The 11,963-nt window shown below is 56.1% G+C and overlaps 1 protein-coding gene across 1 annotated transcript; it reads right to left on the bottom strand.

Annotated features, from left to right (window-relative positions):
• Nucleotides 1-981: 981 nt before the first annotated feature.
• On the bottom strand, nucleotides 982-10,770 carry KLHDC3 (kelch domain containing 3; the record flags this gene model as incomplete). The annotated part of the gene is made up of 7 exons (XM_040334895.1): nucleotides 982-1,576; nucleotides 2,204-2,282; nucleotides 7,478-7,551; nucleotides 9,280-9,388; nucleotides 10,161-10,247; nucleotides 10,364-10,577; nucleotides 10,687-10,770. Coding segments are annotated over 7 exons (714 nt in total), but the record flags the coding sequence as incomplete, so codon positions are not given.
• Between the last annotated feature and the right edge of the window lie 1,193 nt (nucleotides 10,771-11,963).

Here is an 11,963-nt window from a genome sequence, read left to right as displayed (position 1 = left end):
TCAGGTTTACAAAGTGTTTTATTAGAGAAAACTTCATACCTGAACCTGTAGAAGACTCTGCCAGAACCTTTTCGTGCCACGGATGTATTAGTACACCAAAGTCTGGATCCCAGACCTCCTCAGAGAGACATTACAGGCAAACCTTGTTTCTTCTTACACGGGGCCCGGGTACCATCCATCTTTGATATCGGCCCGAGGAATGGATCCGGTTATAGCTCCTGGGTCTCCGCAGCCAGACCAGCAAAGGAGCATTTTTATTCTCAGCACATGTTCAGCGTGACCGACCAACTTAACACCGGAGAAAAAAAAAAAAAACAGGAGGTACTCTCCATGTGGGAGGGGTTATATAGGGGAGGAACTCAATTCTAATTGGGTGTGCCAGTGTCCAATCACCTGTGGTGACTACACAACCCATTAATTAAGGCTCTGTGTCCCGTGATGTATGATCAAGAAAAGCTCCACCCCCCAGAAGATAATATCACCTTTGAGCTATGAAGAGCCCCAGGCTTGAAGAATACATAAAATCCCTCCAAGATACAAATAGCCCCACCCCTGCACCATACACCCCAACATTGTTTGATAAGCCCCACCCCTGCATTGTAGGATGATCACCCCCTCATAAGAATACACCCCTCCATTGTAAGATTACCCCTGCTCATTAAGAACACATTCTTCAAAAAAAAAAAAAAGGTAGAATGAGCTCCGCCCCACCCCTGCTGAATACACCCCTCCATTGTATGATAAGCCCCACCCCTGCAGAATATATCCCCTATATTGTAGAATGAGCTCCACTCCAGCAGAATACAAAACACCTCCATACTTCCAGGGTAGGATAAGCCCCACCCATCAATACACTCCTCCATTGTAGAATGAGACCCCCCCCCCCCTGCAGAATATATCCAATGATTGATTCTGGTGTATTTTAGGTGGGCATGTCCAGCAGATATTAGGGCCACACTTCTAGACATTCAGAACACTCCGTATGATTCAAGTGATTTTATTACTGAAATGATACATCTCAGCCCCGCCTCTCGGGGTAAAAACATTATAAAAATCTCTCTGGAGACCCACGGCTATAATAACACTGAGTGCAGACGTAGAAAAAGGCAGCAAGTGTGAGAGCGGGACCCTGTGTGCGCGAAGACTTCCTCCTCCTATCCACGGTAGGGGGCGCCACTTCCTCCTCCTATCCATGGTACGACGGTAGGGGGCGCCACTTCCTCCTCCTATCTGTGGTATGACGGTAGGGGGCGCCACTTCCTCCTCCTATGCGTGGCATGACGGTAGGGGGCGCCACTTCCTCCTCCTATACGTGGTATGACGGTAGGGGGCGCCACTTCCTCCTCCTATGCGTGGCATGACGGTAGGGGGCGCCACTTCCTCCTCCTCCTATCCACGGTACGACGGTAGGGGGCGCCACTTCCTCCTCCTATCCGTGGTATGACGGTAGGGGGCGCCACTTCCTCCTCCTATCCGTGGTATGACGGTAGGGGGCGCCACTTCCTCCTCCTATCCGTGGTATGACGGTAGGGGGCGGCTGATGTTGCTGTTTGTTGTCATTGCCATGAGCTCCCACCTGAAGAATGTGAGAAGGAGGAGATCATGCACCCAGTGTAATCCCCGACTCCTCCCACTTGTCTAACGATCCCACCCACATCCACCTACAAACCCCTCCTACTTCTAATGACCCCTTCTAGGTCTGTCTTACTTCACCTATAAACCCCTCCTACTTCTGTCTACAGACCCATCCTAGTTCATCCCACTGGCCCCACCCATAGTTCCAGCTGTTGGCCCCACCCATAGTTCCAGCTGTTGGCCCCACCCATTTCTAGATTACTCCTTAATCCAACTAATGCCACCCAACTTAATGCCCCTTCCATTCTGCCTACTGACCACTCCCACATCCACCCCGACCACACCCATCTCCAAATCCCTCCTAGTTATTGACCACATCTACACCCCTCCTACTTCTACCAACCAGCTCCACCCACATCTTTAACACCATCTTCTGACCCCTCCTATATTTCCAAATTTACGTTTGGTTTGCCCCCACCCACCTCTACTTCCTAAACCCTCCTAGTTTTACCAAGTGAACACACCCACCTCCAGACCCCTCCTATATCTGTCTGACCCCACCCACTACCACCTCCAGAACCCTTTGTGATTCAACAGCTACCCCCATACACCTTCAAACTCCGCCCACCTGATGTCATGAGGGAGACATGACTGGTCCAGATTGTGATGCAACACGGCCAGCTTACAGAGCGTCTTCAGACTGGGATCTGCAAGAGAGAAATCGTCACTAGGCCCCCGGATCCGTCCCGAGAGACCCCCCCGATCCGTCCCTAGAGACCCCCCCCCCCCCCAATCCGTCCCTAGAGATCACCAGCCCCCCACCGATACTTCCCTAGAGACCCCCCCCATTACTTCCCTAGAGATCACCAGACCCCCCCAATCCGTCCCTAGAAATCCAGACCCCTCCGATCCGTCCCGAGAGACCCCCCCCCCCCCCGATCCATCCCTAGAGATCACCAGACCCCCCGATCCGTCCCTAGAGACCCCCCCAGATACTTCTGTGACGGTATCGGTATGACATCCCCGCCAAGCATTCCCTCCTCTCCATACAAGAACATCACAGGATCCCCCACACATGAGTCAAGACTGAATGCTGGAACCAAGACTGATTTATTGGCAGCTTGCTGCTGGTTATAAATACAGTTTTACAAGCTAAATCCTTAATCAAGGAACAATGGGAGCTCCACCCCCTTTTCACACACTCTGGAGTTTCTCATACAGAATATAGCCAGACAATTCGGAGCCGACCTGAGACACATTTTCTTTAAATAATGACATCAGGGAAGTTAATTACAAGGTGTACAGAACACATTAGCTGGGCAGCCTGGCACCGCATAATGAAGCAATCAGAATACATAACATGAGTCACCTCTAATCACAGTAAACAGGTTTAACATCCCTTTGAAGTAAGGAGCTGGCTGCAGACGGGTCATTAACATGTCAATAGCTTGTAACACATGAATCCATTTTACCTCTAACCCACAATTTAACCAAGCAGGGAGAATTACACCGACATATCCTTCACAATGGCCCCCCTTTATTTCCCTGCTCCGGAAAACCCGGTTGGACCTTCCCTGGTCCAGTAGGGTTGACGGGTTCAGAGCTTTCAGTCCGAGGTTAACTCCGTTTGGCGTGACTGACCTCCCTTGGCAACTGCTTCAGACTCAGGTATGCCACCGGGTCGTCAGATCACACGCCGGTCAGTCCCCAAGTCTTTGTGCGATCTGCAGAGTCACCAGAAGTCAGTGTGAAGACGGCGAATGGGTCTGTGCGCCGCCATCTAGGTGTCCCGCTATGGGAGGGGCAGGTTATGGCTCTGAAGTGACAAGCACAGGAGATTCATAAAAAGAAAAAGTTATATTTGTTGAAATGCTGTAGCACTGGTGCTCAGAGTCCGGGGGGGGGGGGGGAGAGGGGACTCAGAGCCCCATAAGGTCAGCCACCCCCTGCTCCCTCCGCAGCCGCCGGTTCTCCTCTTGGAGCTTCTCCAGCTCCATCTCCAGTTCATGGAGCCTGGGGGGGGGGGGGTCGGCCTGCTGTGACCTCAGGCGGTGGTTCTCCTCCTCCATGCGGCTTATGCACTCCTCCAGCTCCATGTATTCACGGATCAGCTCCTGCTTGCTCAGGTCCTGCAGGCTTTCCACGTGGTCCTTCATCATCAGGAACTGGGTGGTGGTGTAAGGGGCCACCGGTGGGCCCTTGGCGAACATCTCGGCCCGCATCTGGGGCGCCCGCTGCGATTCCATCTCCTCCAGTCGCTTCTTCTCCTCCCAGGTCCGCTGGTTATATGACTTCCAGGACCTCTTCTTCTTGGAGGGTAGCTGGCGGTGCCTCTTTCTGCCCAGCCCCCTCCAAGGCCCCTCCGGCTCATGGCGGTCGCCCATGACCAGCTGACAATGGTGTTCCCTGTTGTCCGTACTAACAGATTGTACCATGAGGGCTTCGTAAGGGGTGCCCAATGGTTCTTCCTGACCCAGCTCCTGGGGATCCCAAGCCGAGTCTACACAATGGGCTGCTGCTGGTGGGCGGTACCCAGGTTGAGACCAATTTGATCTGGTGTTGTCATTCAGGGGGCAATTCTGCTTGAAGTGACCCAACTGTTTGCACCGGAAGCAGCGTTGTTCGTTGTCCTCCTGGCGTGGATAGCGAGGGCTCGATGTCATCGGTCTGTTAGGCGGTTGGTATCTAGCGGCTGGTGGGTGTGAGGGCGCCGTTGGTCGTGGAGGTTGTACCCGTGGTGTGACCTGGTTTGTCTTGCGAGTATCTGCATATTCATCCGCCAACTTCGCGGCCTCTGGTAGAGTCATGGGCCTGCGATCTCTCATCCAGTCTTTGACATCCGTCTGGATGTGATTGTAAAATTGCTCCAGGAGCATTAGTTGCAAAATGTCCTCTGCGGTGGTGGCCTGGCTGCTGTTAGCCCAGTTAGAGGCCGACCGGGACAACTGGCATGCCCATTCCGCGTAAGAGTCTTTCGTGGTTTTGCGTGAGTCCCTGAACTTCTGTCGGTGGGACTCTGGGGTTACTGCATAACGAGCCAGGAGCGCTTCTTTAACCCGGCGTAGCTATGGATATCCTGATCTGGCACGGTCCGGAAAGCATCAGAAGCTTTGCCTGACAGTTTGCCTGACAATATTGCAACCCAGTCTCCTCTAGCTATTCGGTGCAGGTTACATTGTCGCTCAAAATCCGCCAGGTAGTTATCAATCTCACAGTCCTTTTCATCAAAAGCTTTAAAAGCGCTAAACGGAATCTTCCTTGCGTCTGCTGTGCTGTACTCACTGTTCGGAGAATGTGCGGCTGCTTGTTGGACTGCTGCCAGTTTTAACTGTAGCTCTGCGTCTCTTATTTGTTTATCCTTCTGTAGTTCTGCGTCTCTTATTTGTTTAGCCTTCTGTAGTTCTGCGTTTACTAACAGGTCCATCACTTTCAGCACCACATCCGGCGTTGGGTTCGGGCCGAACCAAGCTAGCTTCTCTCTCATTAGCTTGTTGGCTGGCGATTCCTCCTCCTGAATCACTGGTGTCTCCATCTCTTGTACTGCTGGCGTTGCTGCAATCCCGTCCTCCTGGTCTAGCTCCATTAATTCTGCTATGATGACCCGCTTGGTTTTGTTGCTAGCAATCCTTCCACGAACTTCCAGTAGTTCTTTCAGTGTATTTCTTTTAAGCAGGGTGTTGCAGCCTTCCATTCACTGTTCCCAGTGTCTGCTTGGAATCCTGGTGTAAGGGAGAGTAGAAGGGAAGATCCCGCTGCTACCAACCAATTTGTGACGGTATCGGTATGATATCCCCGTCAAGCATTCCCTCCTCTCCATACAAGAACATCACAGGATCATCACACATGAGTCAAGACTGGATGCTGGAACCAAGACTGATTTATTGGCAGCTTGCTGCTGGTTATAAATACAGTTTTACAAGCTAAATCCTTAATCAAGGAACAATGGGAGCTCCACCCCCTTTTCACACACTCTGGAGTAGGGGTGTAACGGATCGTCACCGATCCGTGATCCGAACGGGCCACCCCGTTCGGATCGGCACACCCCGCGATCCGCGGAGCGCTCCGGAGCCTAGGCCTAGGAAAGTCCCCGGCTTCGGCCTAGCTCCGGAGCGATCTTGCTCCACCCAGTCTGCTTGCCAGAGCCCAGCGTGACACGCCTCCCCGCCTGCTTCCTCTTTAATCCACCCGTGAAATGTATGTGTGTATATATATATATATATATATATATATATATATATATATATATATATATATATATATATATATATATATATATATATATATATATATATATATATATATTACACACACATTTTTTTTTTTTTGCGCTGATCCGAAAATGATCCGATCCGTGACTCCTGATCCGAGGATCGATCCGATCCGTGAGTTTTTTGATCCGTTACACCCCTACTCTGGAGTTCTCATACAGAATATAGCCAGACAATTCGGAGCCGACCTGAGACACATTTTCTTTAAATAATGACATCAGGGAAGTTAATTACAAGGTGTACAGAACACATTAGCTGGGCAGCCTGGCACCGCATAATGAAGCAATCAGAATACATAACATGAGTCACCTCTAATCACAGTAAACAGGTTTAACATCCCTTTGAAATAAGGAGCTAGCTGCAGACGGGTCATTAACATGTCAATAGCTTGTAACACATGAATCCATTTTACCTCTAACCCACAATTTAACCAAGCAGGGAGATTTACACTGACATATCCTTCACAACTTCCCTAGAGATCACCAGACCCCCCCGATACGTCCCGAGAGACCCCCCCCCCCACAATCCATCCCTAGAGACCCCCCCCCCCACAATCCATCCCTAGAGACCCCCCCCCACAATCCATCCCTAGAGACCCCCCCCCCCACAATCCATCCCTAGTGATCACCAGACCCCCCGATCCGTCCCGAGAGACCCCCCCTATCCGACCCGAGAGACCCCCCAGCCACAATCCATCCCTAGAGATCACCAGACTCCCCCAATCCGTCCCTAGAGATCCAGACCCCCCCCGATACTTCCCTAGAGATCACCAGACCCCCCCAATCCGTCCCTAGAAATCCAGACCCCCCCGATCCGTCCCGAGAGACCCTCCCGATCCGTCCCGAGAGACCCCCCCCCCCCCCACAATCCATCCCTAGAGACCCCCCCCCACAATCCATCCCTAGCGATCACCAGACCCCCCTATCTGTCCCTAGAGACGCCCCCCCATACTTCCCTAGAGATCACCAGACCCCCCCCCCCACAATCCATCCCTAGAGATCACCAGACCCCCCGATCCGTCCCTAGAGACCCCCCCCCCACATACTTCCCTAGAGATCACCAGACCCCCCCCCCCCGATCCGTCCCTAGAGACCCCCCCCCACATACTTCCCTAGAGACACCCGCCCCCCACAATCTATCCCTAGAGATCACCAGTCCCCCGATCCGTCCCTAGAGACCCCCCCCCATACTTCCCTAGAGATCACCAGACCCCCCCGATCCGTCCCTAGAGACCCCCCCCCCATACTTCCCTAGAGATCACCAGACCCCCCCCCCAATCCATCCCTAGAGACCCCCCCCCCATACTTCCCTAGAGATCACCAGACCCCCCCGATCCGTCCCGAGAGACCCCCCCACAATCCATCCCTAGCGATCACCAGACCCCCCCGATCCTTCCCTAGAGATCACCAGACCCCCCCCCCCCCAATCCGTCCCTAGAGATCACCAGACCCCCCAATCCATCCCTAGAGACCCCCGCCCCCAATCCGTGACTAGAGATCACCAGACCCCCCCAATCCTTCCCTAGAGATCACCAGACCCCCCATCCCTTCCCTAGAGATCACCAGACCCCCCATCCCCCCCCCCCCAACCCTTCCCTAGAGATCAAAAGGACTCCCCCTCCCCCATCTACTTACTGAAGTCCAGGATGTAGAGATCGGAATGATCCGTCAGGTTGAACTCATCATGGGGATCCTGATCCTGGGAGGGGCTTAAGAAATGACTGAGAATCATCATCTGTGTTCCTGCCAATCACATCTCTCGCTGTTACCACAACAACCTGACAGATCCCTCCTCCCCCATCCACTGCCACACCCACCATCCATGCTCCTCCCCCATCCACTGCCACACCCACCATCCATGCTCCTCCCCACCGCCACACCCACCATCCATGCTCCTCCCCACCGCCACACCCATGCTCCTCCCCACCGCCACACCCATGCTCCTCCCTACCGCCACACCCATGCTCCTCCCCACCGCCACACCCACCATCCATGCTCCTCCCCACCGCCACACCCACGCTCCCCCCACTGCCACACCCACCATCCATGCTCCTCCCCACCGCCACACCCACGCTCCCCCCACTGCCACACCCACGCTCCCCCCACTGCCACACCCACGCTCCCCCCCACTGCCACACCCACGCTCCCCCCCACTGCCACACCCACGCTCCCCCCCACTGCCACACCCACGCTCCCCCCCCACTGCCACACCCACGCTCCCCCCCCACTGCCACACCCACGCTCCCCCCCCACTGCCACACCCACTGCAACACCCACGCTCCCCCCACTGCCACACCCACGCCCCCCCCCACTGCCACACCCACGCTCCCCCCACTGCCACACCCACGCTCCCCCCCACTGCCACACCCATTAAGAAAAGAGTTGAGGATAACAGATCCTCAGTGACCTTCCAGGGTTAAAAAAACAAAATAAAAACTTTTGCTACATTGTTTTCAATAAAGTAACATTAAGATAAAAATATGGCAACACCAGCAGAGCCCAGAGATAAAGACTTATCATTGTGAGGTACATGGAGGTCTTCCAGTCACACCACCGGGACATCGGGGGGGGGGGAATGAACTTCAGTGGAACCGATCGATGGGAAACGAAGATTACAAAGAGGTGATCACTGCCAAGAAGCCGGGATCTGTCATTGGTCACCCCAAGGACAGGAAGTTCCCATAATTCAAGATGGGCGTCACAAAACGTTGAAGCCTGGATGGATCGTTGGTGAAGGATCGGCAAAGAATGGAACTTCACCGAGAGACGATTCAACCAATGAGATCCTCCCCAGAGAGACGATTCAACCAATGAGATCCTCCCCAGAGACACTCAACGGGAAGATCAGACGAGGACAGGAGGAGGTACAGGGGAGCCGGCAGAAGGGAAGAACCCGCGGAGGGGGAAACCGGCGGAAGGGGGGGGGGGAAACCGACGGAAGGGGGGGTGGAAACCGGCGGAAGGGGGGGGGGGGGAAACCGACGGAAGGGGAATCCTCGGAAGGGGGGGAACCGGCGGAAGGGAAGAACCGGCGGAAGGGGGAATCCTCGGAAGGGGGAACCGGCGGAAGGGGGAATCCTCGGAAGGGGGGGAACCGGCGGAAGGGGGGGAACCGGCGGAAGGGGGGGAACCGGCGGAAGGGGGGGGAACCGGCGGAAGGGGGGGAACCGGCGTTCCTCACTCAGGGAGGGGACATCTTTCCCATCACGTGCGTCATTCTCGTATTGCTGGAGGCGTTCCTCGTTTCCCAGGTAATGTAGATCCTCAGTGCGTCTCTATACACAGCTCTCCGACCACTGTGATGTCACACCCACGTTTCACCCGCCAATGAGCAGGCGCCCGTCATCAACGCTCCTCCCCCACTGTCACACCTCTAATCTGCATTTTCTCCTCCCTTAGTGTAACCATGGTGATATTGTATTTCTCAATCTTCTTACCTGGTGCCTCCAAAGAGGAGGATTTTGTCACCCACAATGCAACAGCACTGCCTGCGCCGAGCGCACGGGCCTTTTCCCTGGACATCCACCCGCTGCCAGCGACCCGAATCTGCAACACAAAGACATGTTCAGAACCCTCCCCCCAACAATTGCCCCTCCCAATGTCCCACCCACAACACGACTGCCCCTCCCCAACAACTGCCCCTCCCAATGTCCCACCCGTGACACGACTGCCCCTCCCCAACAACTGCCCCTCCCAATGTCCCACCCACAACCCATGACACGACTGCCCCTCCCCAACAACTGCCCCTCCCAATGTCCCACCCACAACCCATGACACGACTGCCCCTCCCCAACAACTGCCCCTCCCAATGTCCCACCCACAACATGACTGCCCCTCCCCAATGTCCCACCCACAACTGCCCCTCCCAATGTCCCAGCCACAACCCGTGACATGACTGCCCCTCCCCAACAACTGCCCCTCCCAAAACCCACCAGGTGACTGCAGAATATAAAAATGTATATTGTATGATGCCGGGGGCGGATCCTGGAAGGGAGATCCCTGATATTTGTGGTCCTTTAAGGGGGACAATCTGAGTGCAGTTGTCACCTATTACAAGGGGGGGGGGTTCTCCCCAATGCGGGGTGCCCAGTGGGGGGGGGTTCTCCCCAATGCGGGGTGCCCAGTGGGGGGGGGGTTCTCCCCAATGCGGGGTGCCTAGTGAAGGGGGGGGGGGGGAGTGGAAAGGGGTAAATGGACTTGGATTGCCCGGGATTAGTAAATCTTTCTATGAGATCCAGGAACCCTTGGAGGAAAGTCTGTGGGAGGGATCCCAGGAATGGTTCCTCCAATCACAGGTCAGGGAATCTCTCACACTTACCGGGGGAGTATTTCCACAGATCCTGGAAGTGACGGTTCAGTCTGGCGTTATATCCCCCGAAAACGTACAACTCCCCCTGATAGGCGACTGAAAGAAAGACAACCCGAGTCACACCCAACAGGGAATACAGAGAGAGCCCGCCCACATCACGGGCCCCGCCCACATACCCAGAACTACAATCCCCTCCCCGGAGCCACACCCACCGGCTGAATGGCTCCTCCTGCCTTCGGGGGGCGCCGTGGACGGAGCCGCCTCCACCCAGCTCTCGATCATCATGTCGAACACTCGGATGCGGTTGCAGTAGATCTCGTTGTTGGAATGGAACGGTCCGGAGCGATCGGCGCGGCCGCCAAAGACGTACATCTTGTGACCAATCACAGTGGCCGAGTGGAAATCTCTCCAGCAAGCCGGGGCGCCCTACAGACAGACCAACCAATCAGAACACCACATTTCTCTTCAACCGCCATAAGAATGCGGGGGAGGGGGGCAAATCATTCAGGATAGGCTCCGCCCCCCTCCTACTCACTTTGGCCTTCACCAACGCCCAGATCATGGATTTGGTGTCCAGTTTGTGAACATCATTGGAGAAGCAGTCAGCCTGGAGGGAGAGGAGGGACAGCGATCACCACAGAGACCTACCTACAGCACCGCGTCCCCCTACCTACAGCACCGCGCCCCTCCTACCTACAGAACCGCGTCCCCCCTACCTACAGCACCGCGTCCCACCTACAGCACCGCGTCCCCCCTACCTACAGCACCGCGTCCCCCCTACCTACAGCACCGCGTCCCCCCTACCTACAGAACCGCGTCCCCCCTACCTACAGCACCGCGTCCCCCCCTACCTACAGCACCGCGTCCCCCTACCTACAGCACCGCGTCCCCCCCTACCTACAGCACCGCAGCCCCCCTACCTACAGCACCGCAGCCCCACCTACCTACAGCACCGCAGCCCCCCTACCTACAGCACCGCAGCCCCACCTACCTACAGCACCGCGTCCCCCCCTACCTACAGCACCGCGTCCCCCCCTACCTACAGCACCGCGTCCCCCCCTACCTACAGCACCGCGTCCCCCCCTACCTACAGCACCGCGTCCCCCCCTACCTACAGCACCGCGTCCCCCTACCTACAGCACCGCGTCCCCCCCTAACTACCTACAGCACCGCAGCCCCCCTACCTACAGCACCGCGTCCCCCCCTAACTACCTACAGCACCGCAGCCCCCTACCTACCTACAGCACCGCAGCCCCCCTACCTACCTACAGCACCGCAGCCCCCCTACCTACAGCACCGCAGCCCCCCTACCTACCTACAGCACCGCAGCCCCCCTACCTACCTACAGCACCGCAGCCCCCCTACCTACAGCACTGCGTCCCCCCCTCACCTACAGAACCACGTCCCCCCCTACCTACAGCACCGCAGCCCCCCCTAACTACCTACAGCACCGCAGCCCCCCTAACTACCTACAGCACCGCAGCCCCCCCTCCTTACCTACAGAACCACGTCCCCCCCTACCTACAGCACCGCAGCCCCCCCTAACTACCTACAGCACCGCGTCCCCCCCTACCTACAGCACCGCGTCCCCCCCTACCTACAGCACCGCGTCCCCCCCTACCTACAGCACCGCGTCCCCCCCTACCTACAGCACCGCGTCCCCCCCTACCTACAGCACCGCGTCCCCCCCTACCTACAGCACCGCGTCCCCCCCTACCTACAGCACCGCGTCCCCCCCCTACCTACAGCACCGCGTCCCCCCCTACCTACAGCACCGCGTCCCCCCTACCTACAGCACCGCGTCCCCCCCTA

This window comes from Rana temporaria, unplaced genomic scaffold, assembly GCF_905171775.1.
Source record: "Rana temporaria unplaced genomic scaffold, aRanTem1.1, whole genome shotgun sequence".
NCBI classification, from domain to species: Eukaryota; Metazoa; Chordata; class Amphibia; order Anura; family Ranidae; genus Rana; species Rana temporaria.
Note: the sequence above shows the minus strand (reverse complement) of the source record. Positions and strands in the feature narration are given on the sequence as shown.